The sequence below is a fragment of the Lepidochelys olivacea genome, assembly GCF_965140295.1.
Source record: "Lepidochelys olivacea isolate rLepOli2 genome assembly, chromosome: 21".
NCBI lineage: Eukaryota > Metazoa > Chordata > Testudines > Cheloniidae > Lepidochelys > Lepidochelys olivacea.
This window is the reverse complement of record NC_140431.1, coordinates 14,643,380-14,670,312: the sequence shown is the minus strand read 5'-3', so window position 1 is coordinate 14,670,312 and position 26,933 is coordinate 14,643,380. Positions and strand designations below refer to the sequence as shown.

The following is a 26,933-nucleotide window of genomic DNA, read 5'->3' as shown; positions in this document are numbered from 1 at the left end:
CGGCCTGTTTCCGCTCCCCGCTCTGCTTTAGGGACTGCGCTGTTGCCTGCCATGACAGAGCCCTGGTGATGCTGAGCTGTGATTTGAAGGCTAAGTCACAGTAGCAGGCCCCTGGATCCAGTGCGTGCGGCTCTTTGGGCTGGTGCGAGGTGGCACTGGCTGATTTCTTGGTGCAGGAGGCTCCCCGGGGATTTTGCTGCCAGTTTGGCCTCAGTTTGACACAGAAGCTCAGATGCCCTGGGCTACACCTGGCCAGATCTAACAGCACAGAGTGGTAAGGGGGAGTGAACCCCACGGCACGCTCCCCAGTACAGCTGTGTTAAACCCTCTTGGGCTGAGCTCCAGGCTTGCGGGGCACCCATTACTGCTATCTGGGAGCGCGTGGGCAGGGATGGACTGGGGCTGCCTCCCCAGCAGTGGCGGGGAGCATGTTGCATCCTGAGAAGGGCTGCAGCAGAAGGGGTGGGGGGGTTGTCAGTGGGGCACAATCTTTTCCTGGGGATCTTGGCGCAGCATCCCCTGTCCCCGACACCGGCTGGTGCTGAAGGGCGCAATCTATCGCTGTACTGAGACAGCTGTGAGCAGCTGTAAACTCTTCCCCGTTGGTACAAACACATCTGGGAAGGGTCAGGGCTGCCTGTGCATGTCCCCCGTGGGACGTGGCCGCATCATGTCTCTGCAGGGATCACTGCATGGACCTGATCTCAGAATCAATTGCACTTGGGCTGGTCGGGGAAAGGAAATGGGAATCCTCTGCCCTATGCCTGAGCTGGGAACATGTCACCTCCACCCATGAGTGAAGAAGGCAGTTAAAGCCATGTGCAGTTAGCGAATGATGATAGAGCCAGGCATGGGTGGCTGACGAACCCCTGCTCGTGCTTGCGGCTTTCATTGTCTCTCCTGGTGTTTCCGCAGGCCCTTTGGCACCCTCTAATGTGTACCTGACAAACCAGGGGCGCCCTGACAGGCTGAGCGCATCCTGGGGAGCAGCCGCCGGGGAGCGAGACGGCTATATGCTGACCCTGTACCACGCGCGAGCGGGCACGGTGGCAGCAAATGCCTCTCTTGGGAAGGGCGCCCACAAGTTCACCTTCTCAGGCCTGGCTCCGGGACACAAGTATTTGCTGGAGGTGGCCTCCGCGGCTGGGCCCTACCGGACGTCCGCCGGGAACATCAGCGACTGGACGAGTGAGTGGTGGGAGCCCCAGCGCCTTTGCCCGGCGCGTGAGATAGAACCCTGCCGAGCTGGGGGGGCTGTGCACGGTTGGCGCTCGCAGTGCGGGCACTGGGGTGGCCTGGGATACTGCCGGACAGCGGCCAGGGCAGTGGGCTGGAAGGAAAGTAGCTAGTGCTGCTGGGTGACAGCTTGTGGGCTGCAGGCTCCCTGGAGGTGGTGGGTTTGGGCTCTGATTTAGGAAGCTGAGGGGGAGCCGGTGGCTCCTGAGGACCCCAAAGTCCTGGCTAGGGAGCAGCCAGAGGGGAGCCTGCAGTCTGGGATTGCTCTCTTTGGCCAGGCATTCTGGGTTCCCGGCGTCCTTTGCTCTCAGGGCCTTGCACCATCTGCAGCGAGTGCTTTTAATCATAACAGCGCCGCCCCAAAGCCATTGCTCCTCCCCAGCCAGGCACTGGCCGTTTCCGCCAGAGACCCCGAGCACACGCCTGCAAGGTGTCGTCGAGGCCAAGAACTTAGCGAGACTCCAGCAGGGATGGGAGCTCCCGGGGCTCAAACTGTATCTTTGTTCCAATCTTTCCAATCAGGGGCATCAAATCTTTGTCACGTCAAAACAAAACATGGCGTCGGCGTTAGCGGACAGCGGGTTCAGCTTTCAGGGCATTCCCAGAGCTTTTTCCTGCAGCCAGGGCCCGTCTATTCAGCAGAGTAGCTGAATGTTAGGTGCCCGAGCCTAGATTTGAGCACCTTCAAAAGCCCCTAAGCGGACATGCACGAGCTCGGCAGGAGCCAGCATGCCACAAATAGCAGCATGGCCATGGTGGCCCAGTCGGTGGCTTTGGCTAGCTGCCTGAGTACGTACCCGGGGGGCGGGGGGATTATATCACAGCCACACTGCTATTAGCACACTAGCCTGAGCAGAGCCAGAGCGTGTACGTCTACCTGCATGGGAATTATACCTCCCAGCGGCTGGATAGATGGACCTTTTATCCTTTGGCTTCCAGCCACAGAAAAAGGCATCAAGTCCAGCCCCCTGCACTGAGTCCGGGCCAGGTAAACCTAGGTCATCCCTGGTAGGTTTGTCCAGCCTGGTCTTAAAAACCTCCAGTGATGGGGATTCCACAGCCTCCCTTGGGAGCTTGTTCCAGAGCTTAACTCCCCTTAGAGTGAGACAGTTTTCCCTAATGTCTAACCTCAATCTCCCTGGCTGCAGATTAAGCCCCTGATTTCTTGTACTAAGCCCATTACTTCTTCCAAAGGCTGACGGAGGAGCATCACCTTCTCAAAGCACTTCAGCTTTCTTGGCTCGTGGACGTTCACGTCTTGGGAGGTCATGCTGCTTGCAAATGTAGCTGGGGCTAATTGCTTATCCATGTCGCCTTTGTTCCGGTTCAGGATGGTGAGGGGAGCTGGGTGTTTCAGCCGAGATGAGCGTTTAAAGGGTGACGCTTCCTGGTAGGAAAATAATCTCATAGGGAAAATCTGAAATAGTTAGGAAACTAATGAAAGAGACGAGTTCAGAAACGTCCCCGCAGGCAATCTGAGACTGTGACGTGGGACGTGAGAATACAGGGATTGTCTCCGGGATGGGGTAGGGGTCAATGTGGCAGACTCAGGAAATGACTCTCTCTCCCTTGGATTGTTTTTATAATATAGCCCCTCTGGTTCCAGCGAATCTCTCTGCGGTGATTGGGGAGAGCCGCAGAGTGCTGGCCGTGTCCTGGGGGCACGTCTCCAGCCAGCAGGATTACTGCCAGCTGTGGCTGCGAGATCCCGGGAACAACACACTACCATGGAGGCACACCCTGGCCGGGGGGCAGGTCCAGCACTTCTTCCAGGGGCTGGTCCCAGGAAGAAATTACTCAGTTTCCCTGAGCTGCGTGGCTGGGCCTTACTGGAGCAGCTCGGGCATCTTAGTGGTGCCAGTAGGTGGGTGTGGGCCTGCGCTGGGCGGGAGGCTGCAAGGGCTGGAACGCGCAGCGGGTGTATGGAGGGCAGGGAGGGGGGTGAGCTAGTGACTGGAGGGAGATGCCCCCACGGAGCCAAATAGTGGCCTGGCATCCTGTGAAATAAACCGGATTCCACAGAGAGTCTTCCTTAGCCTGGTCCTCCTGTGACATGTCCCTCCCCTGCAGGCCCTGGGCACAGCCACGCCGGCCCCTGGCCTCCCGTGTGGCCCCCTATCCCGGTCCAACCTCACCATCCCTCTTGCAAAGGCCCTGGCCAACCCACTCCAGCCCTAGGCCACCAAGCCGGGGGTCCCAAGGCCCAGGTATCCAGCTTTGTGCCTTTGCACCATGCAGGCATGGAACTGCTGTGGGGCACACGGCCTGGTTCGGGGACCCCGTGTGGGGTCTGCCTCGCTCAGCGCATCTCCTTTCTCAGCGCCTGACCCAGTGGAAGATCTGCGGTGCCAGCCTGACTCAAAGGGCTTTTCCCTGAACTGGACCTTCCCCGCTGGAGACGTGGAGGCCTGTGAGCTGGCAGCAGAGAGGCTGTCCGGGGGGCCCCCCCAGGCTGAGGCTCGAGTGATCGCTCCCGGGAGCGAGGCCAGCCTGTGGGGTTTGGAGCCAGACTCTTCATACCGAATCAGCCTGAGCACAGTGGGCAGGAATGGGCTGAGGAGCCGGGCCGTGACTCTGGTGTGCAACACGTCAGCAGAGGGTAGGTCTCCGCCTGGCCTGTTCTCTCCCCACGGCCCCCAGGAAGAGCTGCCAGGTCGGGTTTACTGGTTAGCTAGCGGGCCCTAGTCCAGAGATCAGAGCCCCTGAATGCGGAGAGGAGGCTGGGGCTTGGGACTGGTTTGTAGCGAAACTGCTGCACTGGGGCTGTGGGGTGCAACTTGCTCAGGACCGAGCCAAGCTCCAGCCCTAACCCCCCTGGGCCGGCCGCATTTCCATTTCAGTCCTGCCTCCGCCAGTACGAGCAGACGTCCCGCGGGTTGAGCCTGGCTCCAGAGTGCTCATCTCCCCCGACACGTTCAGCGAGGAGAACGGCCGGATCGAGTACTATGCTGTCATCGTCACCAGCAACGAGTCGCGTGAGTGCCCGCGCCGGCTCCGCTGAGACCCGGGGTGCACAGTTGCCCGCCGAGGCGCGGGGGGGGCTGCTGCTGATACGCTTGTGTCTTTAACTCCAGTGTCGAGGCCCACCCAGGAAATCGTGTCCAGCACCTGGTATGATCACTATTACGGACAGGAGGACTCCTACGTGGCTGTGCTGTTCCCCAATCCCTTCCATGCGGACAAGAGGAGCACTCCTCAAACCTTATCAGTGCTAGTGGGAACGGACGAGTGTGGCCAGTCCCGGGAGATCTGCAATGGGAAGCTGAAGGCAAACACTCAGTACAGGTGAGCACAGGAGGGGACCCCTGCTCTGGCAGATGCTGGCAGACAAGGAGGGCTGGAAGGGGAAAGGGAGCACGGCTATGTGGTGAGAACAGGGCTGCAGCTCCCTCACACCCCAAACACCTACGCCAGGGGGCCTCAGTGGGACCAAGGTGGCTGCCCTGGGTGGTGGTCTGAGGAAAAGACTGGGAAATGTACGAATGTCTGGAAACCTTCCCCACCCTCCCACATTTCAAAATTCCCTGTAGGAAAATCAGACTTTCCCAATAGGAAAATATCACAAACCAGCTCCCATGTTGCCTTCCTGGCACCCATCTCCCCAGCTGGCCCAGACAGGCACCATCTCATTGCTGGTTTCCAATTCCCCAGCACCACGTTCTTTCTGTATGGGGCTAGAAATCCAGTGCCAGGGTCAGGCCAATCCTGTTTCCTCTGAGCGTCTGGGACTAACCTCTGCTCTTGGCTTTGCCATAGGTTCAGCATTGCTGCTTTCACCAAATACAACCTGGTGGATCCTTCTGTGTCCTTCACGGCGTTTTCGGGTAAGGCGATTCCTCATGCTGCTTCAGCAGTGGTGTTACTAGCTATCCCCTCTAGCTGTCTCTGCTAGGAGAGTTCCTTAATTGTCACTAATGGCAGGGCAGAAAATCTCAGAAAGTGTAGATTACATTTAATAATAATACCTAGCACTCGCTTGTCATCCGTGGATCTCAAAGCACTTCACAGCCTTTACTGTATTGACCTTGTAAGGCAAGGCAGGGCAGAGCAATCAACCCCATTATACACATGGGAAACTGAGGCACAGAGCAGCTAAGGGATTTGCCCCAGGCTGCACAGGAAGTCAGTGGCAGGGCGAGGACTTGAACCCAGGTCTGCCAAGTCTTCCAATAGTGCCCTAACCGCTTGGTCCTCCTTCCCCTGTTATCCCAATGTCCGGTGATCCTGGCTGTGAAGCAGGGGTGGGTGACTCGCAGGGGGCGTGTCTGGGTCAGTTTGCGGAGCACGGCGGAATCTTTTGGAACGCACAGTACAAATCCAAAGAATCCCCACGGTCTTTGTCTTCAGCGGCTGGAGCTGGCTCAGACCCCAGTCCTGTTACAGTGCCAGTCGTGGCTGGAATTGTCGCCGGCTTTCTCCTGATGTTTGCAGCGATTTTCGGCTGGGTCTGCTGGAGGCGGGTCCGAATGAAAAGGTAAAGGAGGCCTGTCTCCCGAGGGATGAGATCCAGGATGGGCCTGGGAAGTGGTAGGAAAAGCTGCTGAGAGCAAAAACAATGCGATTGGCTTTCACTGAACAAGGAGCTGACCGACAGCAGATGTGTATCGAAAAGGGTGGGCCAGGTCCAGCATAGCCAGTGTGAGCTGTTGGGCGTGATGGGGAATCCACACTGAAAAGTTCCCCTTGTCATCTGCATGAGCGGGAGGGAGGCGTGTCCTCTCGCAGACCCTCCCCGCTGCTAAACAGGGCGCTTGGCCCCAGCCACGGTGCTGCCAGGATGGGTGACATCCCCTGTGCTTTCCTTTCAGAACCAAGAAGAGTAACTTATCGCAAGAAATGGCCACGTACAGCTTGAGGTGAGCGTGCTGCTCCTGGCAGGGACGGGCGGGAGTCGGGGACTCAGGCTGTCTCCTTGCCTACCCACATGCCAGCTCTCCACGACGAGCCACAAAGGGAGCATGGCTGTAGGCTGCTCCTGCCAATCTGGTCCATCGGGGTCTCTTTTTAAAGGGCCAGCAGTTGCCACGCCGCTCACCTGCTAACCCTTCCTTATCTAAGTCACTGGCAGCTGTGATGTCAAGCCCCAGCCGCCTCTGGGCAGATTCCCACGTTCCAAAGGTCGGTCACAGCCTTCATCACCCTGAAGTGCATCCAGTGCTAAGTAACCAGTGCACCGACACAGAGCGAAGGCCAGGGCCCTCCATGGGCTGGGGCCGCTATGCTAGTGCTTGGGCGAAAAGAGGAGAAACCCCGTTAGCTGAGAGTGCAAACGTCCTTACAGGCCTGCAGCCAAAGGGGCTGGGAGGAACCCCTGCCACAGGAGATGGGACAGGCCGAGTGCCATCGCTCTGTGGATGTCCCAATGCAAGACAGCACAGGGGACCGAGGTGTCACAGGTCATTAGGTTTGGGGTTCATAGATTCCAAGGCCAGATCATCTGGGCTGACCTCCTGCATAACCCAGGCCATAGGACTCTCTGGGGCAGTATGGTAGTAAACCCCTGCACTGCCTGTTTCCCATCGCCAAGGGCACAATTATATCTCCTGCAGAAACGTCCACCGGCCGATCCCCATCCAGAGCTTCAAGCAGTATTACGAGGCGAAGACGGCAAATGCCAACCACGGCTTCTTCCAGGACTTTGAGGTGAGCATCGGGCGCAAGGAGAGCGTGCTCCTGTGGGCGGCGACAGTGGAGATATGCCGTCAGCGTCACATGGGGGTTGGGGAAATAACCAAGCGGGTCTGCATTCGCTGGGTACAGTTGCCCATCAAAGAGGGTGGGGAGGGGACGTAGCAGAAAAAGCAGCTACGTCTACACTGCCCATGGATGTCTGCTGGCAACGTGGCGTGGCATGCCCGCCCCAGCTCCAGGCTCGCTAGTGCAGGTAACAATAGTCGTGAGGTCCTGGTGGCCCGGTCTGGCAACCGGAGAACAAGCCTGCTGGGGACCGGGGGTGTACACTCGGGTCACCAGCTTGTGCGGCCGTGTCTACACTACCGCTGTTACCGGTGCCACCTCCGTTGCCCCCGAGCCTGGCGCACAAAGTCACAGGTGCTGGGGCGCTTTTACGGGAAGGTCTGACCACGGCTGCCCTCGGGAGTCCCAGGAGCTGGGGGATTTGATGCTGAACCCTCCTGAGTGGCCGAGCTCTCCCCTGCCGCTCCCGGGCTGTACCCTGGGGAGTCTCCATCAGGCTGTTCGTGATCCATGTTGCTGTGAAAGCCAAATGTGGCCCCAGGAGACCAAACGAGCTCTGCCTCTCCAAACACCATGGAGGCCCATTGGTTGCGTGTGGCAAGCTGGGGCTGCGGAGGCTCTTGCTGGGTGGCCTCCTGGCTGGCCCTCTCCACCCCAGCCCATCTGTCCCAGAGAGGCATCACTGGGTTTATCCTTGTGCCCTGCAGGAGCTGAAGGAGGTAGGGAAGGAGCAGCCTAAGGTGGAAGCGGAACTTCCAGCCAACATGTCCAAGAACAGATACCCCCACGTGCTGCCCTGTAAGTTCAGGGGCTCAGCCCCTATGTCTCCCTCCCTCCCCTTCTGCCCTTCCCTGGCACCTTCCATCCCAGGATCTTGGGAGGACACTAACCAAGCCCCCACCCCAGCGGCAGGGGGGTTATCATCTCCTTGCCACACCCAGGGACACCAAGGCACAGAAAGCTTCAGGAGACATTTCCAGAGTGAAAAGAAAAGGAGGACTTGTGGCACCTTAGAGACTAACCAATTTATTTGAGCATAAGCTTTTGTGAGCTCACTTCATCGGATGCATCGGAGCTGTAGCTCACGAAAGCTCATGCTCAAATAAATTGGTTAGTCTCTAAGGTGCCACAAGTCCTCCGTTTTTTTTTTTTTGCAAATACAGACTAACACAGCTGCTACTCTGATTTCCAGAGTGGCCAATGTGGGAGGCAGCATGGCCTATTGGATAGAGCAGGGTCACGTCATCTCCTGTGCCTCAGTTTCCCCATCTGTAAATTGGGGATAAGGATGGCGAGTGGTGCGGGTGAAAAGGCGCTATATAAAAGATAGGGATTATAATTTTGCATGCCAGTTTGAGACACCCAGGCCCTGGTTTTCAGAAGTGTTGAGCCCCTGCAGATCCCTTTGGTTTACTGGCACTGTGGGTGCTCAGCCTCTCAGAATCAGGCCCGGTTACGGCCTCTCTGGTGGGGCACCCACAATCACTGATCACTGACAGCCTGCCCACAGTTATTCCTGAGGTGGTCTGGTGAGCCTGAGCAGGGCTGGGTCTCCCATCCCACCTCAGATCTCACTGATCCTTTAAACTTGAATGCCCCCCCTCCTTATTCCCCTCCTCCTTCCAATGACCCCCAAGTTTTGGCCACAGCATAAGGACAACTCCGTGGTCTGTGCATCTGCCAGCAGGGGGCGCTGCGAGCAACAGGGGGCTGCTCCCTGACCCCTCCAGCCTCCCACCACTTGTGTTGTCCCTGTACTATTCCTGGAGGGGGCGGGGGGAGCTCAGGGCAGAATCCCGCCCTTTGGGGCATACTGCCCCATGGGAGGCTGAGAAGACCCCCAGGCCAGGGCCAGCTCCCATCTCACCTTGTGTGCATGTCATTAGCTCTGACACACACACCCCGGTGTGCCAGGGGAGAGGAGGAGAGAGGGGTGTTGTGACATTTCTCGGGGTGCCCAGGACTGTGAGTCCCCTTGTTACCCCCTGCTTCCAGTATGAGGGAGTCTTGTTTGGGCCTAACCGGGTGTAAGCTCCCTGGCACCACCCAAGCCCTCTCCTCTGGGCTCTGCCAGCCCTGACTCCGCCTTGCAGGTTAACAACAGGTGCACCCCAGTCTCCGGGCCCCTTTGAAACGTTCCCCTGTACTGCTCAGCCTTTATCCACTGAACACTCACAGCATCACCAGGCCTGCTGTCCCCAAGGGAACAGTGTACACACCAGCTTGTCCGATTCAAGGCAGGATCAGCACCTTGCTCAGTATCCCAGCACTGGTAATACACGTATCCTTGATTTCACTAGCAGTGTATCTCAAAGACTCAAGATTCAAGGGATAGTGAGTAACGATAAAGGAAACAAAAGGTGACATAGAAAACAAAATCATCACACCCTTTCTAGCGACTAAACTTAATTAACAGACTCACCTCCTGTCTGATGAAGTGTGTCTCACCCAAAGCCTTCTACAAGTGTCTTCAGTCCAGGCTGGTTGTGATCCCGTTTTCATGAATGTAAACGTGCTGCCCGTTTATGTCCTAGGGGCAGGATGATGGGGTGTCTTCTTTGTTCCCCAAAAAGAGTCCAGCGAACCTTTGAAGTGTATCTCCAGATGAAGTTCTCTTTCCCTGCTGTGTTTCTCTACCTGTTAGTTGCTTTCTGACATTCGGGCAATCCTTCATCTGCATTCAGCTTAGACAGGTGATGGGGCACCCATTGTGAATGAGACAATACTTCATTTACATTTCAACAGAGGGGCAGGAGACTAAACATCCCATCAGGAGACTAAACATCAGACTAAACATCTGACAGGACACCTGGTTCTCCACCTCTGCTGTGATACTGACTCTAAGGACATATGTGCGGTAGACATACATCAGTCCTTCCCTAGTATCTGGGCATACATTTCACGGCTGTAACAATGACCAGTGTCACCCTGGCTTTCATTTAAATCTTCACATGACCAGAAGGTCCACAGGAGAATCAGGACAGTCCAGTAGCCCCCTTGCTAGTGGGCGTTGAGGGGTTCTTGAGTCACAGGTGCACAGAGCTGGGAGAGGCTGGGTCGGGCCAGGAGCTCTTCCCGAGCTCGCTGGGCACTGCAGAGTCACCGCCCCACGCTGGCTCCGTCGCTGCTACAGCTGAACATTATGCATGAGCCCACCTTCCCTGTGAGTCGGTGAGACGCAGCAACCCCTGGGGCGTCCCCTTTCAGGCCCAGGAACCAGAACAGCCCCATGGAGGTACTCCTCCTCCTCCTCCTCCTCCTCCCCGGGCATGATTTGCCTCTTGAAAGGTGTGATGGCCCCTCCCCAGCGTCTCAGCAGCACTGACCATCTCACACCAGGCACGGAGCGGGCGTCTGAGGGTGCTGCCTGGACAGGAAAGAGGTGGGGCCGGCCCCAGGACCCTAGCCTGGGCCAGCCCTCCCACTTGCTAGTGTGACCTGCGTTCTCCAAAATACAGTCGAGCTTTGAAGGACAGGCCAAGGGACCTGGGTGGGAAGGGCCTAACCCAACCCACAGGCCTGGCAGACCTTCCTGGGTGGGGCAAGGGGTGTAGGCCGAAGGGCCCTGGTCTCCTTCTGACCTCCTTGTGCCCAGCTGGAGAAGGGGGGGGACTTGAGAAGGAAGCAGAGCATGCTGCCCCTGAGCCGGGCTCCCTGGAGGACTGGGGTCTGGCTCGGCGAGGTGCAGCGCACGGCGTGATCGCTGCTTTGGTTTCTTGCAGACGACCACTCAAGAGTCAGGCTGAGCCAGCTGGGGCAGGAGCCCCACTCCGACTACATCAACGCTAACTACATCCCCGTGAGTGCCTGCTCGCCTCCCCCACCACAGCCCCCGAGGAATCCCCGCACACGAGGGGGGCATAGCTGGCACATGCAGGGGGCTCGGTCACAGGAGGGGCTCGGTCCCATTAACATCTGGGGCTGGCTGGCAGATGGCATTGGAGCTGGGACGGGTGGAAGGTGTTGGAGACGGGGGACTGGCGCAGCCAGGCTGGCTGTGGCCTGGGGTCTGTGAAGTGTGTGTTTGTGTGTGTGCCCCCGCTTGTGTGCATGGGGGAGTGGTCACAGCTGCTGCTCTGCCGATTGAGGACACTCTCACCCTCAGCCTCTCTGGATTCACTGCCTGATCTGTCTGTCTCCTCTTTCTCCTCCGAATCTGTACAGCTGCACTTGACTGATGTTGGACCTGGTCTCCCAGCCTCCGTCCAGGGGGCTTCCCCAGGTAACGGACAGGGGGCACCCAGCGTGCCTGGGAGCGTGTGTGCACATGTACGCGTGTTGCATGAGTGTGTCAAAGGCAGTAAACAGGAATGGCCAGACTGGATCAGAACCAGGGTCCATCTAGTCGTCTCTGCTCTCCGGCAGCAGTCTGGGGTCAGATGCTTCTCCCCGCAGGCTCGCACTGTAGGGGTTTGAGGGGCGTCCAATCTCTCTCATGCCAGAGAGAGGGAAACACACTCTTCCAGGGCATCCTATAATAGCCCCCAGCTGCCACCTGCTGCCCAGGGAGTGTGCCCATCCTGGCAGCAATGCTGAGGTCAACGGGCACCTGGCCCTCTCCTGGAGGGACCCAGTAGGTCATCTACTTATCCCCAAATCCAGGGTCTCACAGCTTCTGGCCCGGGCTGACTCTGACTCTCTGGTCTCTGCCCCAGGGCTACACCTCCCCACAGGAGTTCGTTGTCACCCAGGGGCCGCTGAAGAAAACCATTGAGGATTTCTGGAGGCTGGTCTGGGAGCAGAGCATCTGCAACATCATCATGCTGACAGTGGGCATGGAGAACGGACGGGTAGGGCTGGTGCTGGGCGCGCGCTGCTGGGCGAGGAGGGGCCTGACCCACAGCCACATGCGAATGCTGCTCCATTCGTGCAGCTATGCTGGGCCCAGCAACGTAATAGCGGGAGGCCTGTAGGGCAGGGGGAAGGGGCAGTGGTACTGTTGGATGTGTGGGCACCAGCCAGGCGACGTCTGTCTCCACTGGGTATTTCCAGAGCGCCCGTTACTCTAATATCTAGGTGCAGACAGTAACTTAGCTGTGAGACGAGCACTGTGCACGGGCACTAATGAACCCACACGGCCCCTCGGCATGGAGGACGCTGGCCCTAGCCCCGTCCTATCAAAGAGGAAACTGAGGCACAGGGGGGGGATGTGAGCTGCCCAAAGACACGCAGTGGGGAGCAGACGCCAAACCACTAGCCCATGCTGCATTTGTCTCCATGCCCAGATTCTGCTCCCCCTGCAGAAGACGAGATGTGGCCCAAAGCCTCAGCTTGGCGTTGGAGCATGCTGAGCTGGGGAGTTTCATCCGGGCCCATCTCTCCAGTGGCTGCAGCTGTCTTCTGTGGGCACCGGTCTCTCTCCCTGTGCTGGTTTCCCTGTCCCCACGCCCTGCCTTCCCCCCAGGTGCTGTGTGATCACTACTGGCCTTCAGAGTTGTCGCCGGTCTCCTACGGACACATCCGCGTGGCCCTGCTCTCCCAGAGCAGCGCTGACGAGTGGACCACGCGCACGTTCAAGCTCTGGCACGTGAGTGAGCGGCCGAGAGGAGCCTGGCGCAGGCCCCCGCCGAGGGCACTGCCGTGGGGGTGTCTCGCTGGGGGAGGTGTCCCGGGGGCGGCCTGCCCTTTCGCCTCTGGCCAGCAGGGTTCCAACGAGGCCACAAGCGAAACGGGTCGGTCCGCACCGGGACTCATCTTGAGGATTGTCAATAATCCACAGCTACCAGGGCAGGCAGCACACGGCTTCCCGGGCGTGCCATCCCCCTCCCATTCACCGTCACCCCCGCCCTGCTTCCCCATTCCCATCAGGGGGTGCTGTGCATCGCCCAGGGTTGTTTGTTTCCAGATGCTCAATCGCCTCAAAGGCAGCACTATGCTAACTGCATGCTCTGATGAGCCAGCTCCATGCCCCCACCAGCTGGTATCCAGGCTGCTGCCCATGAGGCTTCCCCAGGCCTGGCCTTGCTGCGGGGCAGCGTGTTGGCAGAGCCACATGGTGCAGCCTGCCCAGGCAATCGCATGCCATGGAGATGGCCGCAGGACAGGGCCCTGAACAGAACAGTGCAAGGGCCTGGCTCTGACCAGTAGCGTCAGACACCTGATCTCTCAGACGTGAGTGTCTCGTCCATGCCGGGTTTGCATGACTGCTCAGTGCTGACGTAACCGATGCCCAGGGCTGGCCGGGGAGCGTCTGGGGATCCCAGAGACCCAGGGCTGGCTGTGGGTCTCCGATGCCCAGAGATGCAGCCCCAGCATCAGTCTCTCCAAGTTCTGGTAGCTGATTCTGGCCCCTGGAGATAACTCAGGGAGCTGTAGTGGACAGACCCTGGGCTCCAGAAGTGGCTGGGAACGTTCCCTGTGAATACCCCACTGAGACTCGGGTTTGCTGCACACGAACGCCGAGTCACCGTCTGTGACAGGAGGACCTACGGGAGGAGAGACGTGTGACCCACCTGCACTACACGGCGTGGCCCGACCATGGCATTCCCGAGTCCACAGCTTCCCTGATGGCCTTCCGGGACCTGGCACGAGGGCACATGCAGACGGCCAAGGGTTCTGGGCCAACGCTGGTGCACTGCAGGTGAGGCCCTGCCTGCCTTAGCTCTGCCAGGTGGGGGCTGCTGGAGAAGGGGTGTCTTTCCCTGAGCTGGGAGATGACCTGGGAAATTGGGCCCCTCCTTGTATGTGGGGGCTGGAGCCGTGGGGCGGTGAGAGCCCTGGGGATGGTCTGGTCTGGAGAGGCAGCTCCCAGCTGACAGTGAGTGAGGGCCGCTGCCCCTGCCCTATCTCTGCGAGTGCTGGAGACTATGGAGATGATTCCCCACCTTCCGGTGCAGCTCTGGGGCCATCTCCCCAGCTCCACAACCCCCCCCAGGACCGCTCCTGGGCCCCACAGATCCCCCCCCACCTTGGGACAGCTCCTCGGCCCCACAACCCCACAGCTCCTTCAGGCTGATGGCCATCTCCTCCCCCCTCATTGGGGCTGGTGCCTGCCTGCTGGGGGGGCAGTGGAACCGGAGGGCTGGAGGAAGACCTGCCCGTGTTAACCCCTTGCTGTCTGTGCTCTTGCAGTGCGGGGGTGGGCCGCAGCGGCACCTTCATCGCCTTGGACAGGCTGCTGCATCAGCTGAAGGAGGAGAAGGCGGTGGACGTGTTCAATACCATTTACACCATGCGGATGAGCCGCTACCAGATGATTCAGACGCTGGTGAGGCCCTGGGCCCTCTTCCTTCTGCCCTGCCGCCAAATCAGCGGGCCTGGGAGGGAGCCCAGAGCTCGGCTAGCCCTCCCGCCCCTTTGCACATCAGCCAGCTCCTGACATCCCTCAGCTGTGCCCCTGTCGGCCGCAGGACGTTGCTGCCTCAGCCCCCTGCCCCAGCGCGGCTCTGAACTCAGCCCCATACAGACTTGTGTCCCGAGCGGGGCTCAGATGTGCCCCTGTTCGAGCTGCCCTCCCCTGCCGTCTCCCAGCAGCTGTGGGCCCGGCCAGACCACCAGCAAGAATACACGGTTCTTCGGGGCCCAGAATTCAGTGGGAGCAGGCCCGGAGCATCAGTCTGGGGAAGCATCGTAGCCAACAGCACCCAGGGACAGGATGAGCTGGGGGGGCCCGGGTGGTAGCTGGGAGGGTGTGTGTAATCAAAATCAGATTGGCCTGAGCCTATCCCAGAACAACTCGGCAGGCCCCAGGTGTGAGCAGCTCCACGCTGCCCCGTGCACGTCCGGGGCTGCGACAAGCTGCACAAGGCGCCCGTGAGTTGCAGCCCGGAGGTCGGCTCGCCCCAGCCACCGGACCCTCGCAGCACCCCCGGACATGCAGCCACAGCAGAAGCCAGGGACGAGCTGCCAGGGGCTAATGAGGCCTGCGGGAGCCTCCTCAGAAAGGCTGGCTGTGGGCGCTGGGTAACCCGGAGGGGATCCTGCGAAGCATGGTGAAAACGGCGGCCAGGAGCAGCATGCATGATCCTGCTGCTCGACTCCATGCTGGGCCCTTGTTGGGAATTCTTTGACCCGAATCATCTCACTGGCACACGGGACGCTCCCAGAGCCGGGCACAAAGCTTAGTGCTTCCCCCCCGGCCAGGATGGGGTGATGGGGCCAGTGTTACTGGCCCCACTGGACAAAGAGGGAGACTGACTCACCCAGCGGCAGGGCTGGCTGGGGCTCCTGACTCACTGCACAAGGCCGTGCTCTGTGCGGTGCCGCGGTTCAGGTGGGCTCGCTCTGTGCTGACCACCTGCCCTTGCCTTCCAGGGCCAGTATGTTTTTCTGCACAGCTGCATTCTGGAGAAGATCACGGAGGAGCTGCTCTTGGGCCAGTCTGGGACGGAGATGTAAGGCACCTAGCCCGTCCCAGACGTGTGGGCGCTCGGGTTCAGCGCCTCAGACTCCGATCCCGACCCAGGCCTGGGCTTCGGCTCCCAGCAATAGGGACTCGGAAATCCCAGCAAGCGGGCCTGCTCCCTGCACTGAGGCAGGGCCAAAGTCTGGCCTCGGTCCTTTCCCTCCCTGTCACAGAGTCCCTGGGCGATGCTCTGGAACTGCTCCCTACATAGCCAGTCAGGACTCAAGTCTCCTTTCTGTGAGCAGACTGTCTGCAGGACACAAAGCTCACACAGCTTCCACCTTCCTGGGTCTGACCTCGGAGCATTCAGCATCCTCTGCCCCTCCATCCGCTTCCCACAGCGAGTCTGCCCAGGTTGGGTCCTGGGGAAGCCAGAGGGTCCTGCCCCCCAACTCTGCAGTCAGACGTGACTCTCGGCCAGCCAGTAAAACAGAGGTTTATTAGACGACAGGAACATGGTCTAAAACAGAGTTTGCAGGTGCAGAGAACAGGACCCCTCAGCTGGGTCCATTTTGGGGGGCAGTGAGCCAGACAACCACGTCTGCACTTCACTCCATGTCCCCAGCCAGCCCCCAACTCAATCTCTCTCCAGTCCCGACTCCTCTGGGCTTTGTCCCTTTCCTGGGCCAGGAGGTCACCGGATTCCTTTGTTCTCCAACCCTTTAGCTCTCACCTTGCAGGGGGGAAGGGCCCAGGCCATCAGTTGCCAGGAAACAGGGTGTCGGCCATTCTCTGTGTCCAGACCCCTGCACACACCTGCCCTCTACGGGTCTGCAAGGATCATACACCCTTACCCCACCACCTAGATACTTAAGAACTGCCTAGGGGAAACTGAGGCACCCCCACACTATTCAGAGGAAACATTAAGAACAGTCCCGCTTCGTCACACCTCCACAGTGGGGCGCCCCGCACCCTAGTGCCATTCCTGCGCTGATACCTCAGGGGCCTAACACTGCCTGGGCAGCCTCCGCGGAGCTCACCCCCCCAAGGCAGTGGGCTCCGCTACTGGGTCTCCCAACCTCAGCAGAGATGCACCTTGCAGGCCAGCGGGGCTCATGGCAGCGGGCCGGCCTTGGGATGCCCTTTCCAGCTGGCCGGTGCCTGGCTGCTAGCAGGGTCAGGCCAGGGAGGGGGTTCACCCTGTTGACCGAGTGGCCTGGCTCTTCGTGAGATGGGGGGGTTTATTAACCCCCCACCTCCACCCCTTGTTTTCCCAGCTCCTGCCCGATCCCTCTCAAAAGCTTCCTGCCGCACCATGCCCAGAAATCGGCCAAGTCCAACGCGGGCTTCCTGCGGGAGTATGAGGTAGGAGCACCGGGAGCAGCGCCCTGCTGGGGATCACAGAGGCCAGCTCCCCCAGGCGCGCACGCACACGGGCTGGGGTGACGGGAGCATTAGTGGCTGGGCCAGACGCACAAGCACCCCCCGCACCCCCACGAGCAGCCCCTGCTCAGTCAGGCTCCCGCCAGATCTGACTGTTGTGGAGATGGCTGGCGCTGGGGGCACCCGTTGCCATGGCAACGCTGCCAGGCCTGGGACACCCCGCCAGCTGGAGGGTGGCCGGCGCTGCTTCCCTCCTGATCCCCCTGCAGAGCAGACACGGCCAGGACACCAGCCCTCCCTGAGACTCCCCAGGGGCGGATCCACACAGGGAATCGGAGGCAGGGGGCAGGCAGAGGTGCTACACTCCACGGGCATCCCCCATGGCTGCTGCACCAAATCTCCCAGGGAAGCAAACTTAGCGGGCAGCGTGGCAGCAGCCCCAATGGGGACACTGAGGCACGGGGCTGACTCCCTGAGCGGGGGTGCGGATGAAAGCTCGCCCTGGGAGCTGTGCCCTGTGGACTGGGTTCACCCCCTGCTGTCTTCCGGGGCAGGGCATCCCACAGCCGCCATCCGCCCAGTCCCAGCGCGCTCCCTCCACCCCCGTCGCCCTGGCTGGGCATAGCTCGGAAAGGGCCTGATCTCTCCCACTCCCTTCCTCCCTCCGGTTCCCTGTGGCAGATCCTCCTAGAGGTTGCAAAGGACAAAGCCAGCTCTGCAGCACCATCTTCAGGCATCCAGGAGAGCCGCCCTGTCTCCAGCATCCTCCCATGTAGGTGCCACTGACAGCTGTGTGCGTGGGGTGGGGGAAGCACCAGGGTTGGACTTGCAGCTTCAGGATCAGGGGAGCTTGTCGAAATGGGGCCCTCTCTAGCATCTCCAGGCTTATCTCCTCCCCCCAGCCTTGTGGCAGAGAGTTCCCAAGGCAAGACCTGGCCACAGATGAAGCGTGCATGGAAGTGAATGGACTGGGGCTGGAGTGGGGTTATGTGCAGGCAGAGGGCATGCGCCCCGGGCTGAGAGTAAGGGGAGAGGGACTGAGGGAGAGACCCAGTGCAGGAGTGACAGGCCTTATGTAGCTATGGCTCAGGCTGGCAGGAAGTTTGGGCTGGAGCCAGAAGGCTGGTCTCCTTGTGTGGGGCTGGGTGTGCTGAGCTGAGCCAGGCGGAACTGCCCCCCCACCCCACCCCACCCCCTCATGCCTGGCCTGTCTGGCAGATGATCGCTCAAGAGTGAAATTTTCACCGCTGGAACAAGGCCCTTTCTCGGATCTCAGCCAGGCCTGGCTCCTCCCGGTGAGTTGCCCCACCCTGATCCCCTGGGAAGTGAACTCCCGCACCTCCCCGCCTGGCCCCCTGGCCCTCTACCCACCCTGATCCCCTGGGGAGCAGAACTCACCCCTTCTGAGGATCCCTACCCCTGGGGCAGGCGAGTAAGACTCTGGTTCTTCACACAGGGCTGCAATTCAGCCAGGGACTATCTGGCCGTGCAAGGGCCTGACAAGGTAACCATGGAGGAATTCTGGCGCTTAGTGTGGGACCATGGCGTCCACACCATTGTCACCCTGCTACCATGCCAGGAGAAGGGCCAGGTAAGGCGCAGGTGCTGCATGGTTAGCAAGAGAGCTGGGGGGGGGGTCTCTTTAGATGAGGTGATGGCTACAGCTGGTTGAAAAATGGAGGTTTTTTTTTCTACAGACAACCTCAATTTTTTTGGCAGAAATTTGAATACTGACAAATTTTGGCCAAACCCTGAAATATTTCAATTTGGAAATGCAGCCGCCACGGTGCCTCTTGGGAACTGTAATTTGTCTGCCTCATGTCTCCATTTTCCTTCATGGACCAAGCTCCCTGGTCAGACTACATCTCCCATGATGCACCACAATATCCCCTGTTGGAGAGGGGAGGCAGTGCATCATGGGAGATGTAGTCTAATCAGGGAGTCTTGCCCATGCATAACAATAGAGCCACGAGGCAACCGAACTACAGTCCCATCGGGCACCATGGCAGCATTTCCAAGTGGAAAGAGTTTGGGTTTCAGGTGTTCCGTTGTCAACAAACCAGCGGAGGTACCCACTGGGGCAGGCATGCCCAGAGAAAAGCTGGTCAAAAATCCATTTTTCCATTGAAAAACAGTTTTGACAGAAAATTTCCTACCACCTTTGTTACCGCCATGCGGTCGGAGGAGGAGAGTGCCCACGTGGGAGCCTGGCACTGCTCCTCCCACTGGCCTGCTGAGTCTGGCATCATGGGCATCTCGTTGTTCTGCTCTCTGCCAGTGGGGAAGAGCCATGCTGACCACCTGGGTAAATAGCCTAGAGCCACCTCAGGTGTGACTTGTGATACTGCCCTGGTAGGTGCTGACTGGGGGCAAGGGGAGGGGCTTCTTGAACCTCCCTCCCCCAGGCTGTGCTGCATTTTCTGCGTGGTCTCCATGGCACTGCACTGTCGCATACGCAGGTTTGTCTCACCAGCCTCTGCCACCGTTTCCTGAAGCTTTGGGCCAGACTTGGAAACTCCCTGGGTGGAGCAGGCTGTGGTCCAGGTTGGGACCCTGCTCCCCTGACATGCATGGGTGATGCCTGGCTCCATGGCACCACAGGGACCGTGGGCACTATTGTGGGGACAGCCTGCTCCCTTCCCCCACCACCCCTTTGTAACATTTGAGGTAGAAAACAAAATGAGTCCCAACTCTGGAAGCAGTAAATGGTCCATGTGGCCCCCTTGGGAGGTAGACCCCAGCTAGTTAGTAGGGCAGCAGCCCGATGGAGACCTCTGGTTTTACAGGGGACAGCAGTCCAAGATGGATCTCTCTCCACTAATCTGTGCTCCTGAGGAAGGGGCACCCCCTCCAAGGCCTCAGCTGCCTCCCCTCCCTCTGGGCTCCCAAAGGCAACTTCCCAGAAGGCCAAAGAACATGCAGAATTTGCATAAAACCCAGTGGGTCACAGCCACCCTTCACTCCTCATGCTGGAGGTGCAGCCCCCAGAGACTACATCCCCCAGCATGCAATGCAGCCTGATAGCTCGGCTATGGTGGAGCATGGCACGCTGGGAGCTGTAGTCTCGTTGGGCTGCCGCACTGTATTAAGGTGAAGGTGGCTGCAATCTGCAACGATGTTTCCAACGTACCGGTGGGCTGTCGGCTTCCGGGAGGATGGCCACCACATGGCCCTTTGCCGGACAGTGTCATCCTGATGCTGTCTGTGCCCTTGGCCCGGCACCTGTGAGCAATGCCGACTGGGGGCTGATCCGAAATGGGGCCACCGGGAGCTTGATGCACCTGTCGCTGTTGTGCGCAGGTCCTGAGTGAGGCATGCTGGCCCCTGGAGGGTAGCCCAGTCTACACAGAGATGTTGACCATCCAGCGGGGCCCGGAGAAGCACGTCTCGGGATGGAGGTGCATTCAGCTCAAACTGAAACACGTACGTGCCTCTGAGGCCAGGGAAGCTGGTTTCTCAAGCCCCGGGAGCTCCCCCCACTCCCTGCAGATGTACCTCAGCCCTGCCCTACAGGCAAACGTTTCCAGCTTTGGTGGCTCATTGCCTTATTGGACTCTCCCGAGAGCCAGTGCGGGGGTGGTCTGGGAGTCGCGGGCTCCTGGGACCTTGACTGGAACCTGCAAACTCGTCACACAGATGCCACCGGATGCAGTGTGAGGGGCGGAGCTGACCTAGGGAGAACAGCTCTGCTTTTATGCCCCGTCCCTCTGTCTGCTACCACTGCAGCACCCCACTGCTGGGGAGATGGCTGGGCCCTGCCCCCGCAGGCACTGCTGACCCAGCATAGACGGACCAGGTGACGGGGCACCACAGGACCCAATGCATCACTGTGGCAGGGCACCTAACAGGCCAGAGGCTAGGAAGCAGGGCTCTCCCTGCTCCCCTGGTGTCCAGGCCTGTCCGTGCTGATCGCAGCACCCTCCCATCCTGTCGTCCACGCATGCCCCCTTCCTCCGTAACCTCAGCAGCTCTCTCTGCTCTGCCAGGAGAAGAAAGTGAAGGAGAGGCAGGTGCAGCGATTCCTGTACCCTCTGTGGGGGTGCCAGCAGCAGCCAGATGCCCAGCCCCTGGTGGAGTTTCTCGCCGCAGTTAGACGGTGCATGCCACACAGGAAGCGAGCCGGCCCACTGCTCCTGCACTGCAGGTCTGGTCACGTGACTCCCTCTTCCATGCCCTTGTGAACCCCCTGGGGCCAGAACCCCCTGGACGAACATCCCCGTGGGAGAGCCAACTGCAGGGCTGGGCCAGTCATGGGGCAGCCTGGAGCTGACCAAATGACCTGGCAGTTCTCCCCTGCCGGTCTCCAGGAAGACGTAAGGACCAGAGGTCCCTTCAGGGCCAGATTGAGGCTCAGATGCTGACAGTCAGTGTATGCGGTCCTGTCGGGGGAGTGAGCGTGGGGATGTGAGATGCCAGGGGCTGGCCAGAGAGCCTGGTTCAGGGCGCAGTCTCAGATAGCCATCCATGAGCCCCCAGCTTGCCCAGATGCCCTCGTTGCCTCAGTGCTCATTCAGAGGCCAGGCCAGCTTCCCGGCCCTGCCTGGGCATGGTCTCTGTGAATGTCCCTCTCTCCTGAGGGTCTATGCCCTGCCCTGCCCTGCTGGGAGACGGGCTCCATGATCATCCGGGCCTTGTCCATCTCCTACGTCTGCGCCTGTGCCCTGGGTTGCGTAGCAGGTGGCAGGAGGGTTGATGGCTCTCCCCCATCGGCTGCCCCTTTCAGTAGTGGCATTGACCAGATGGGGACGCTGATCGCCCTGGACTGCCTGCTGCACCAGATGAAAGCGGAGCGGAGTGTGGACATCTACGGAGTCACCCTCAGGCTGATGAGAAGCTGCTGCCTCATGACCCCAACACCGGTAGGTGGCGAGGAGGGAGGGTGTCGGGGCCAGGTGTGCCCTGGGGAAGCAACGGCCAGGTGCAGAACAGAGGCCCGGAGCCGGGTGCAATAGGGGAGAGTTTCTCAGAGAAGACCCATGGACCCCTGAGTTCTCTGTCAGCCGCCTCTCTCCTCGGGCAGCTTCTCCCCACCCAGCCTCAGCCCCGACTGAGCTCACCGAGACGGGTATCCTGCTCCAAGCCCGACACATGGCGTGGTTCTTAGCCCGGGCTCTGTGGCCCTCTCTCCATGCCCTGCCAGGGGACGTTCGGGGGGCGGGGGGAGCAGCTCGCGGTGGGGGGTCGTTCCATCTGCCCCAAGCCCAGCTGGGAGCTCAGGGGAAGGACTCTCAGGCCCAGATCCTCAGTGGCATTTAGGCCCCTAACTCCCACTGATTTCAATGGGAGTTAGGTGCCTAAAAACTCAGAGGATCGGCAGTAAATGCCTTTGATGTTAAGGTTAAAGCCAGCAGCCTCCACTCAGCCCAGACCCAGGAAACAACCAGGTGGAGCTAAAAATCAAATCCTCACAGTCCTAACCCCGCTCCCATCCATCCCTGACAGCCAGGGCATGGACCCCTAGTTTGTTCCCATGTGGGCAAATCCCCAGCCGCCTCCCCCTCAGGATCTGGGCACTGAAAACCACAGGCCCTGGTACACTGGGGTATTGGAAGTCTCTTGGGTTATCCTGTGCCGCTTTCTCTTATAAATAGGTTCTTACACCCCGCTCATTAGTGAGGGTCTGGCTGCCCTGCAGCTGGGAGTGTGCGTCCCAGCCCAGGTGGACAGACATGAGCTAACACGGGTGGTGGTTCACGCTTGCGTCTGTCTAGCCGCGTTGGGACGCTCGCTCCCGGCTGCAGGGCAGCCATACCCTAAGTGTCTATCTGAGCCTTCCCGACCTGCGCCCTGCAGCCGGGGCACCAGCGGGAGACACCCAGCTCGCCCGCAGGTCAGGGTGAGGAGCCCAGAGGGCCGTCAGAGGCACCTCTGCCCACATTCCAATGGCAGATTGGGTTGAGGCCGCATTGGGAGCAGCGCAGAGGCATCGCACCACTAGATGGTAGTGTAACACCAGCCTCAGGGTGCCAATCCCAGGATTTCATCCTGCGCAGGCTGGAATCTGCTGGCTTGGGCTTGGCCGCAGCCCGAGCCGAGCTCTGGTTCCACAGACGTGCTTTTGGACAGGGGTTGGAAGTTAATTCGTTTATTTCTCAGAAGCCTTTAGGGACGAGTTCCCCCACATTCCCGATCCCACTGGTAATAAAAATCCTTCTGTGACGTCCCTGCTGCCAAGCACCCTGCAAACAGCCAGTCAGTTAACGAATTAATCCGAGCCCCATGGGCCCTGGGAGCTGGAGGAGAGCTGTTACACGGGGTTCTCTTATGTACACCCCCTGCCCCTCCCAGCTGCTGCTCAGCCGGGCAAGGGAAGGGCCAGTAGGACCTGAGCCTTCCAGACCACACATGGGGGCAGAAGCAGAGCGCTCGCTTGTGGCTGTGGATCTAGGCCAAGGTGCTCTTATTTTACATGGGTCCCTGGGTGAAACCGTGACATTAGTGCAGGGCCGGCTCGAGATTTTCTGCCGCCCCAAGCTCCGAGAGCGCAACTGCCCAAGCAAAAAAAAAAGGGGGGAGGCAGAATGCCCTTCTGGAATTGTGCCCCAAGCACACGCTTGCTTTGCTGGTGCCTAGAACTGGTCCTGTTTTGGTGCCACCATGGCCGAGCTGCAGTCGCACTCCGGGGTGGTCAGTTCTCCTAGAGGCCAGTAATCAACAGGGAAGCCTGAGTGATTACCGACCTTTTAGTCAGTTTCCCTGGAATGACACTTCCTGCTACACATCCCCACTCCAGATCCCGGGAAGGGTCTCTCCACGTCTGAATCACTTGTGTTTACTCCCCCAGGCGCGTCATTAGACCGGAACCCAGACCCATTCGCTGTTCTGCAGTGCAACTGGCCTGACCTTTTCGTACAGACTCCTCCCAAGAAGAGTATCCAAACACCAGCAGGGCCAGCCAGTGCAGCTTATGGTGCTGGGTTCTGAAATTCCCTGTATTCCAGTAATTCAGGCATGGAATTTACCATCTTTGAAAAGGGGAACAAAGAGGACGCAGGGAATTATAGACCAGTTAGCCTAACTCTGGTTCCTGGAAAGATACTGGAACAAATGATTAAATGATCAGTTTGTAGGCACCTACAGGATAATAGAGTTATAAGGAACAGCCAGCGTGGATTTGTCAAGAACAAATCATGACAAACCAACCTAATTTCCTTCTTTGACGGGAGTACTGACCTAATGGATGAGGGGAAGCAGTAGATGTGAGATCTTGATTTTACTAAGGTTTTTGACACAGTCCCACATAACAGTCTCATAAGCAAACTCGAGAAATGTGGTGTAAGATGGGTGCGAACTGATTGAAAGACTGTGCTCAAAGAGTGGTTATCAATGGTTCGCTGTCCAGCTGGAAAGGAGTATCTAGTGGGGTCCGTCCTGGGCCCAGTACTATTCAATATTGTCATTAATGACTTGGATAATGGAGTGGAGAGTCTGTTTATAACATTTGCAGATGACACCCAGCTGGGAGGGCTTGCAAGCACTTTGGAGGACAGGATTAGAATTCAAAACGACTGTGACAAATTAGAGAATTGGTCTGAAATCAACAAGATGAAAGTCAATAAAGACAAGTGCAAAGTGCTACACTTAGGAAGGAAAAATCAAACTCACAACTCCAAAAGGTGCAATAACTGGCTAGGTGGTTCTGGTGAAAAGGGTCTAGGGTTAGAGGAAACTAATAAGAGCCAACAGTGTGATGAAGTTGCAAAGAATACACCATTCCGGGGTGTATTGACCGGAGTGTCATACGGGAGACATGGGAGGTAATTATCCCTCTCTGCTCAGCACTGGTGAGGCCCCAGCTGGAGTACTGTGTCCAATTCTGGGCACCACACTTGGGGAAAGATGTGGACAAAGTGGAGAGAGTCCAGGGGAGAGCAATACAAATGCTAAAAGGTTTAGAAACCCTGACCTGTGAGGAAAAGTTAAAAACACTGGGCGTATTTAGTCTTGGAAAAGAAGACTGAAGGGGGACCTGACTTGTTCTCCGTGTCCACTGAAGGTAGGATAAGAAGTAATAGGCTTCCTCGGCAGCCAGATATTCGACAAAACCTGTCTAACTCGCAGGGTAGTTAACCTTGGGAGCCTGGTCCAGAGCTTATTTGACCTGGTTATATGAAATGGGGTGACTGCAGAAGCCCAGTGTCATGACAGTCAGTGGGCTCCCTGGGTAACTGCAGTGACTCCTGATGGGGTGAGGCAGGGTCAAGCCCCGCCGGCCTAAATTACGCTCTAATCTGATCTCTAATCTACCTCTCTCTGGCTCCTGCTTCCCTTCAGGATCAGTACGTGTTCTTGTACACGTGCATCCGGGACATCCTCACCCAGAGGCAGCCCTAGGAAGATCACAGAGAGCCCGGCGCTGGGGGCAGGCTGAGGAGAGCACATTGCAGGGCTGTTTGCACAAACCCGACTGCAACTCCCTCCGCAGAGAAGGGGACCGGCCTGGGGCAGAGGCACCAGTCAGCTCCCCACCCCTGGAGGCCAGCACAGATGAGGCGCTAAGGCTGGGTTAACCTGCATGAGTGGTTCAGAATCTCAGACTCTCCTGGTCTCCTCCTCCCAGGACGTGGTGGGAGAGCCTATTGCCACATGCAGCATCTGCACCAGCCTCCCGCAGGGAGTGCCCTTCTGCTGCCCGCAGTGCTGCAGCCCACTCAGCCTGCAAGTACCCAGTGCAGGGCATGGGACCCTGTCCAGGATTCAAAGCATGAAGCGGCGCTGCATCCCTGCTGCCCGGGATTCCTGGGACTCTGGAACGGCCATGAATCCAGTCGCTGTAGCACTTGCTCTGGGATCCTGCCGGCCTCCATACTGCCCTCCATCCCCCGCTGAGTACAAGACAGAATACGTGGGGCGCCCTTCCTGCCGCGCCTGGCTCAGAGCCGGTGCGTCCTACAGAACAGGCTGCTGGGCGATGCTTATTTCCGTCTGGCAGGAGGGGTGGAGGGCCTAGGCGCGACACAGTGCTTCTCAGAGTGTCGAGCGGACACTCCAGGTTTGCTAGTGCCTTTTGGAGACTCTGTGACCCCGGGCTGGGGACCAAAGGGAACAGCGGGGTCTCTCAATAAATGGATCAGCAAGCAATGGGTATGAACAATAAAGAAAACAGCCCTAGAAGCCAGTGTCTTCTAACCAACGGTCGGTTTTACCGCGCGCCCTGGCCTGGCCTGTGACCTTCCAGCCAGCTGGACTGGAGTGCACCATCCCCAAAGGGCAGCTCGGCTCCGAGAACTGAGTCCCAACCGCGAGAGCAGCAGACCTCTGCAGACCCTCGGGACAACCCTTCCCATGGGACTCTCGCCTCTCCTAGCTGGGAGAACAGGGGCAGGACTCCCTTCCCCCTGACAGCGTCACGTCACCCCCGCATTTATGCAGGGCCTGTGAGCAGGGGCCAAGGCCCGACAGCAAAACCAGGAATGGCAATTAAATGAGAAGACCCTTGCTGGCCAGTCACCCTCCATATAACCCTGTCTCTAAGGCCTGCTGCATGATCCCAGTTTATGTGGGGGAAAAACATTGTCCACTCATTCGGCCTCAGCGCACTGCTACCCTCTACCAGGGGAGCATGTGTATCAGCCACGTCCTCTAGCGTTCGCACCAGAGGAGCTGTCTCTTCATCCCACTGGGATGTGGGACTCTGTGACCCAGGGCTGGGGACCTAGGGGAACAGCGGGGTCTCTCAATAAATGGATCACCAAGCAATGGGCATGAACAATAAAGAAAACAGCCCTAGAAGCCAGCAACATACCACCCCTGCAATGGGACCTTAACTCTGGCTCCTGGAGCTGGCACGGGGTGCCAATATTGGGGGGGTGCCATAAGAAGTAGACAGGAAGAATGACGGAGGGGTTTGTCTTGATTCCAGTTGCAGCGTTGAGCTGCACACGCTCAGCTGTGTTTGCTGTGTCTGGGGCTGGCACCATCGGGCAACCTGGCCAGAGCATAAATGAAGTTTTTGGACAATAAATTCGCCTGATTTATTTATTTTTTTAAATCCTCAGCTCGTCCTCATCCCGCAGCCCAGCTGTCCCCTCCACGGCCTCTGGCTCCTTGGCAATGACAAAGCCAGCCACTGGCTGAGTGTTAACCCCGTCGCTGCCCCATGTCCTCTCCCCTGCACTGCGCTGACCTCCCCTTTCCCCTAGGAGCAGCAGCAGCATGGTGAAGGGGGAGCCTAGAGCCCTTCCTCATGGCTGGAGGCAGCAAGGGGAAGGAGGGGGAGCAGGGGAGGGAAGGACGCCCCTCCCTTGCCATGGTGGAGCAGCCATGGGGTGGAATTGTGGAGAATGGGGGTATCTGTAGGGGAGGGAGGAGGGGAGAGACGGCACCCCCTCCC

The 26,933-nt window shown here is 58.9% G+C and overlaps 1 protein-coding gene across 3 annotated transcripts in view; it reads left to right on the top strand.

Annotated features, from left to right (window-relative positions):
* The window catches only part of LOC311510937 (receptor-type tyrosine-protein phosphatase V-like), a 56,481-nt gene extending 29,917 nt beyond the window's left edge, over positions 1-26,564 (top strand). For all 3 annotated transcript variants that reach the window (XM_084611062.1, XM_084611063.1, XM_084611061.1), the window contains exons 17-40: positions 916-1,188; positions 2,828-3,100; positions 3,557-3,835; positions 4,077-4,211; positions 4,311-4,521; positions 4,993-5,060; positions 5,584-5,710; positions 6,045-6,092; positions 6,786-6,879; positions 7,641-7,731; positions 10,656-10,732; positions 11,589-11,723; positions 12,338-12,460; positions 13,353-13,513; positions 14,005-14,140; positions 15,187-15,266; positions 16,495-16,582; positions 17,282-17,372; positions 17,819-17,895; positions 18,057-18,191; positions 19,901-20,023; positions 20,587-20,744; positions 21,324-21,459; positions 24,875-26,564. In XM_084611062.1, the coding sequence (XP_084467188.1) occupies positions 916-1,188; positions 2,828-3,100; positions 3,557-3,835; positions 4,077-4,211; positions 4,311-4,521; positions 4,993-5,060; positions 5,584-5,710; positions 6,045-6,092; positions 6,786-6,879; positions 7,641-7,731; positions 10,656-10,732; positions 11,589-11,723; positions 12,338-12,460; positions 13,353-13,513; positions 14,005-14,140; positions 15,187-15,266; positions 16,495-16,582; positions 17,282-17,372; positions 17,819-17,895; positions 18,057-18,191; positions 19,901-20,023; positions 20,587-20,744; positions 21,324-21,459; positions 24,875-24,934 (3,179 nt within the window). In that variant the 3' untranslated portion in view covers positions 24,935-26,564. The remainder of the gene's footprint in view (positions 1-915; positions 1,189-2,827; positions 3,101-3,556; positions 3,836-4,076; positions 4,212-4,310; positions 4,522-4,992; positions 5,061-5,583; positions 5,711-6,044; positions 6,093-6,785; positions 6,880-7,640; positions 7,732-10,655; positions 10,733-11,588; positions 11,724-12,337; positions 12,461-13,352; positions 13,514-14,004; positions 14,141-15,186; positions 15,267-16,494; positions 16,583-17,281; positions 17,373-17,818; positions 17,896-18,056; positions 18,192-19,900; positions 20,024-20,586; positions 20,745-21,323; positions 21,460-24,874) is intronic.
* Positions 26,565-26,933: the final 369 nt, after the last annotated feature.